Source organism: Homalodisca vitripennis, unplaced genomic scaffold, assembly GCF_021130785.1.
Source record: "Homalodisca vitripennis isolate AUS2020 unplaced genomic scaffold, UT_GWSS_2.1 ScUCBcl_1267;HRSCAF=4676, whole genome shotgun sequence".
NCBI lineage: Eukaryota > Metazoa > Arthropoda > Insecta > Hemiptera > Cicadellidae > Homalodisca > Homalodisca vitripennis.
The window spans coordinates 308-5,094 of record NW_025777376.1 but is presented as its reverse complement, the minus strand read 5'-3'; the positions used below and the strand labels follow the sequence as shown (position 1 = coordinate 5,094).

Here is a 4,787-nt window from a genome sequence, read left to right as displayed (position 1 = left end):
CTCTGTAGCTGCTGTTTTTTGGCCATGTCATTTAAAATTTTACTGTAAATTTTCATTTCAAGTTCCTCGCATGTGCAGCACGTATCAACTTGAGGAAGCCCAAATGCAGGGAGAAAGCTTCCTTAAAAATTTTAAGATAAAACTTGTAACTTACGTCGACCTCTGGGTATTTTTCTTGAAAACACTTATGCATGTCTACAACCGACAGTTTTGCACTAAGAAATTGGCGTTCGCTGTTGCTGTAGTATGCAATTTTGGTCGGGAAATAGCTGATGTGTTTTTTAACCAGGTTTATAATGCTTTCGGCTTTAGCGTTTCCTGGAGTTCATTTTCCTGGCTTGTCAAAGGGAAGCTTTCCCTCTCTCAACATATTTCCTAATCGCCTAACACGTTCACTGGTAATCAAGTGTATGTTTAGAAATGCTTCCTTACAGACCTGTATTTTTCCTTTAGAGGTTGAAATTTCATACTTATATGAAGCTGCTCTGTCCGGTTTTGGAGAGTTTTCTTTAAGTCTTCTCCGTCGTTTAATTTCAGAGCGTAAGAGACTGTAAGTAGCAATCCTGCTCGTTCTTTGTCCCCAAATCAAAGAATTTTTTAAAAGTATACAGCCTTTCATCTTCGTCATTGTTTTGGAAGCACTTGTGTTTGCACCTATAATAAAACGTATAAATTAATTGAGCTTAGTAATATAATGCAGGAACTTATCAAAGACATAGCAATGCAATAACTAAGCCTAGACTACTAAACTATGCTGACCTAATATATTATAGAGGCGTTAGGTACATATCGCACACCCAGAAGAATACTGGCACAACTAAAAAATTGTCATTTTTCAGGAGAAGCAAAATAAAGTTTTGTCATTCTTGCCTCGCTAATGTAAAGCTGAAAACCTTGATTGGTTTTTTTTAATTATATTTATAGCTATGGAGTAATTGATACAAGAGGGTTTCATAGGTGTTTTACTGCTAAGTTTCTTACAAAAAAAAGTTTAATTAGTTTATTTTTGAGTTGTACCACTTTTCTAGAAAACTTTTGCAATATTTATTGGATTTTTTTAAGTTATGCCACTATTCCAGAATTCTTTTGCCTTTATTTTATTTTACTTCTTTAGATGTGCCTCTTATCCATATCACTGTTCCGCCTATTTATAAGTGTGCTAAAAGGAATTAAAGCAATGAAAGAGTAGACAACAGATTAAAGATGATAACCCTTTTCATTGTAAGTATTATAAAAGTACAAAGATAAACATTGGAAAAACCCATATGTAGAAAAAATGCAGCTTTAAGGTTTAAAATAGCCTAATTAGGGCTAATTTTTTTAATAAAAATTATTTTAGTTTAATAATAATACGTAAAAATAATAATAAAGGGTTTACAGATAAAAACAGAAACTTTTACAATACTGTTGTTACTATCTACAAAATGGTATTTTTTAGTTCAATAATATCCTGATAAGATAGAAATTAACATTTTCTAAAGACACGAATGATACCGTATGAGGAACCTTTGGTTTGTAAGTAAAAAAGAGCTAAGGTAATAAATTCCAAATACACAATTTCAACTGTAAAGCTTAGGAAAGTTTAAAGGTTTTTGAAAAAAGTCACTATAAAACTTAGGGATTACGTTGGCATCAACCATGCTCATTAAATCAGTTTTTTTTCTCTCTCCAATGGTCGGCTTCTTCTTATAAGCTCCTACAAGTTGTATTGAGGCAGTTGGCTTGCAGTACCTTTTCCTTTTTTGTTGATGTTCCATAAACTCCTGTTCACTATAGGAGTTCTTGTAAAGTATCTTTGTAGGTTGATTTTTCTCAACTCGTACAACCAGAGCTTTGCTTAACATAAATTTGTTTTCTTCGTCATTGTTGTTGCCACTTTCATCAATTTGCTCTTCTTCTTCCTGATCTTCTACAGTTTCCAGTTTCTTTGTGCTTTTTGATGGCCCTTTACATCCTGATTCCTTTGATTCTTTTTTCTTTAGGATCTTTGTCTTTGAGGTTGCCTGAGGCGTCACAAAGCTACAGTCTTTGTACAGTTGTTTAAAATCTATAAAATCATCATGGGACATCTCATTTACTTTGAATGGAGTGCCGGTTTTCTTAATTCAGGCCATAAGAGGTTAAGGCTATTTTTCCAGGTTTTCGAGTTTTCTGACCAGTAACATCATTTATTACCCTCCAAGTAGACTTTGAATCACCTCGACAGTTTTCAAAAAGAAGACTATAATATGAATCACGCAATAAACGGATATCTGACACAAGCTTATTCCTAAGTTTTTTAAAATAAATTTTCAACCTAACGTTCTCTGGATGCCTTTTAACTTTTTCAAACAGCTTATTTTTAAACTTAATTCGACGGCAAATAAAATCATTCATCCACGGCTTTAACTTACAGACCATAGCCCTATTTGCAGTCTCAAATTTACTTATAGAAATTGCATGAATTAAAACATTAAGAAAAACGTCAAAAGCATCAGAAGGGTTAGACTGACAATAAACATCCGTCCAATCCGTGTTAGCAAGAACCGATCTAAGTGTTGCGTAATTGATGCGATAAGAACCGGTGGTAGCATGAGAGCAAAGGTCAGCTGCACCTGCCGCCTGCACACACACACGCACCACAATCATACAATGATCAGTTATGTTTGCTTGTGCAACAGTTGCCTTTATCTCCGTCTCATCTTTACTATTTACTCGTGCAAAAACATGATCAATACAAGTTCTTGTTTCGTCAGTAATCCTAGTCGGTTCTTTTATTAAGCATTCCAGTCCACCAAAAGATAATATATTTATTATACCGATCTACTAAATTGTCATCACATAAAATATTGAAATTAACATCACCAACAAAAATGACGTGCTTAAAAGATTTAAAAAAGTTATTTTTTATAAAAAAATCAGTAAGCTCATTTAAAAACAAACTTTTGTCGTACAAATGTAATCTATATATAGCTATTAGCAAAAATTCCTGGTTTAAAAAACTAAATTCTACTGTTACAATATCTGCCGACTTAAAATTAACGGGATTACATTTTATGACGGATAATTTATCTTGATTCCTTATATAAACCACAACTCCACCAGCTCGATAAGTTTCATTATTTTTAAAAAAAACTAATATAATTTGGAATGTCATAGAACTGTATTTCGTTACATTTAACCCATATTTCAGATAATATTATTATTTCTGGATAAAACTCTCTAGCTGTCAGTTCAGTTAAAAATATATCAAAATTACTTCTTAAGCTTCTAATATTCTGATGAATTAAATTAAACTCCTGTTTATTTAATTGCATACTAACCTAAAAACTATATATATATACAACAACTAAATGCATTTTTATTTTGTTAATTGAATAAAATACAGTGATATAAAGCGAAACTCTTATATTGAAATGAAAAGAAGAACTTAATTTGACTGCCTTTAAAAATAGAAAGTAAGACTTAATATACGACCTAAAAAAATTGCTTAGCTTCAAAGAAAATGACAAAAGAATCCAGTTTTCAAAATATCAGCTTACATTACTCATAACTTAGATAAATGTTCTTGCCTGGTTACAACGATCACTGGTGCCTCCTCTTCTTTTCTGAGGAATATTTTGCCGTTTCTTATCCACAAGAACGTGTAGCCCTTCTCCCGTTTCGCCGCCTTCGCCAGGGCTAGGAGTCTGCGACGCTCGGGAGATAACGACTCATTCACGTAGATGACCTCACCTCCGGGCTTGTTGATGTGGCTCAAGTTCAAGTTACGCTTCACTCGACGTTTTCTCAGAAACTCTTCTTTATCCATACGACGCACGAACTTGACAATGATACCTGCGTGATAGTTTTTCCCCTTGTTCTCCCTCTTACCCAGTCTGTGGCAGGTGTCAATCATACTGTCAGAAACATCAATATCTAACGCCTTACCCACGTCCTTGACAACGGTGAGCACGTCCTCATTTGGCTCCTGTGGAATCCCGTGTATTTCCAAGCAATTACCTCTCGAATACTGTTCCATGTCTTCAAGTCTTTCCTCCAGCTTCTGCACTTTATTTTTCAGCTGCCTATTTTCTGTCAATAAGTCCTCAATAACCTTAAAATATTGCTCGGTCTTCTTACACTCAACTAAGAAATCTTTATGGTTTTCGACCAACTTTTCATTTAAATCCTCGAAAGCCTTGTTTACACCTGATTCATAGTTCTTTTGTACAGTTTTTTAACTCATTTATTGCTTTTAAGACATCATCCAATGAAAGCTTACTTTCACCAGCCTCAGCCTCAAATCGCATACTTTTCCTTCTGTCGGTATTACAGTCATTGCACCGCCACACAAGATCATCGGCCTTGATGCAGTCAATGTCCGCCTTGCTCATTTTGTAGCATGATCCATGAAAATCTCTACTACAATCGTTGCAGGCTAACTTAGACTTAGTAGCTCCAATAGGCTTTGAACAAACACCACAAACGGACATTCTCAAAAAACACTGTACGAAAAATAAAACAAAAAGATGAAAATAATATATTTTACTTCCTCTGAAGTTAAAGTAACTAACACATAAATTAAACTTTGCTTAGCGAAATTAAAACTCTACCAAAGATAACGGGAGCTCTGATAAGATAAACATCCATTCAGCTCGAGCGCAACTGAGCAACTGAACTCATCAACGTCTTGTGTGTTAATGGCCAGGTGTGTGTTATCATCTACTTCTGTTTCAGTGTCTTCATTATGGGGTTGTTCGTCCCCGTCTTGATGTAAACGTTAGCGGCTGACGTTGCATGTATTTTTTGTTTGTTGGGCCCATCTA

The 4,787-nt window shown here is 34.5% G+C and overlaps 1 protein-coding gene across 1 annotated transcript; it reads right to left on the bottom strand.

Annotated features, from left to right (window-relative positions):
* Nucleotides 1–3,526: 3,526 nt before the first annotated feature.
* Nucleotides 3,527–4,355, bottom strand: LOC124371301. Its single transcript, XM_046829638.1, has 2 exons — nt 4,244–4,355; nt 3,527–4,053 (listed from the first exon to the last, which is right to left on the bottom strand). The coding sequence occupies exons 1-2, from the start codon at nt 4,353–4,355 to the stop codon at nt 3,527–3,529; spliced, it is 639 nt and encodes a 212-aa protein (XP_046685594.1).
* Nucleotides 4,356–4,787: the final 432 nt, after the last annotated feature.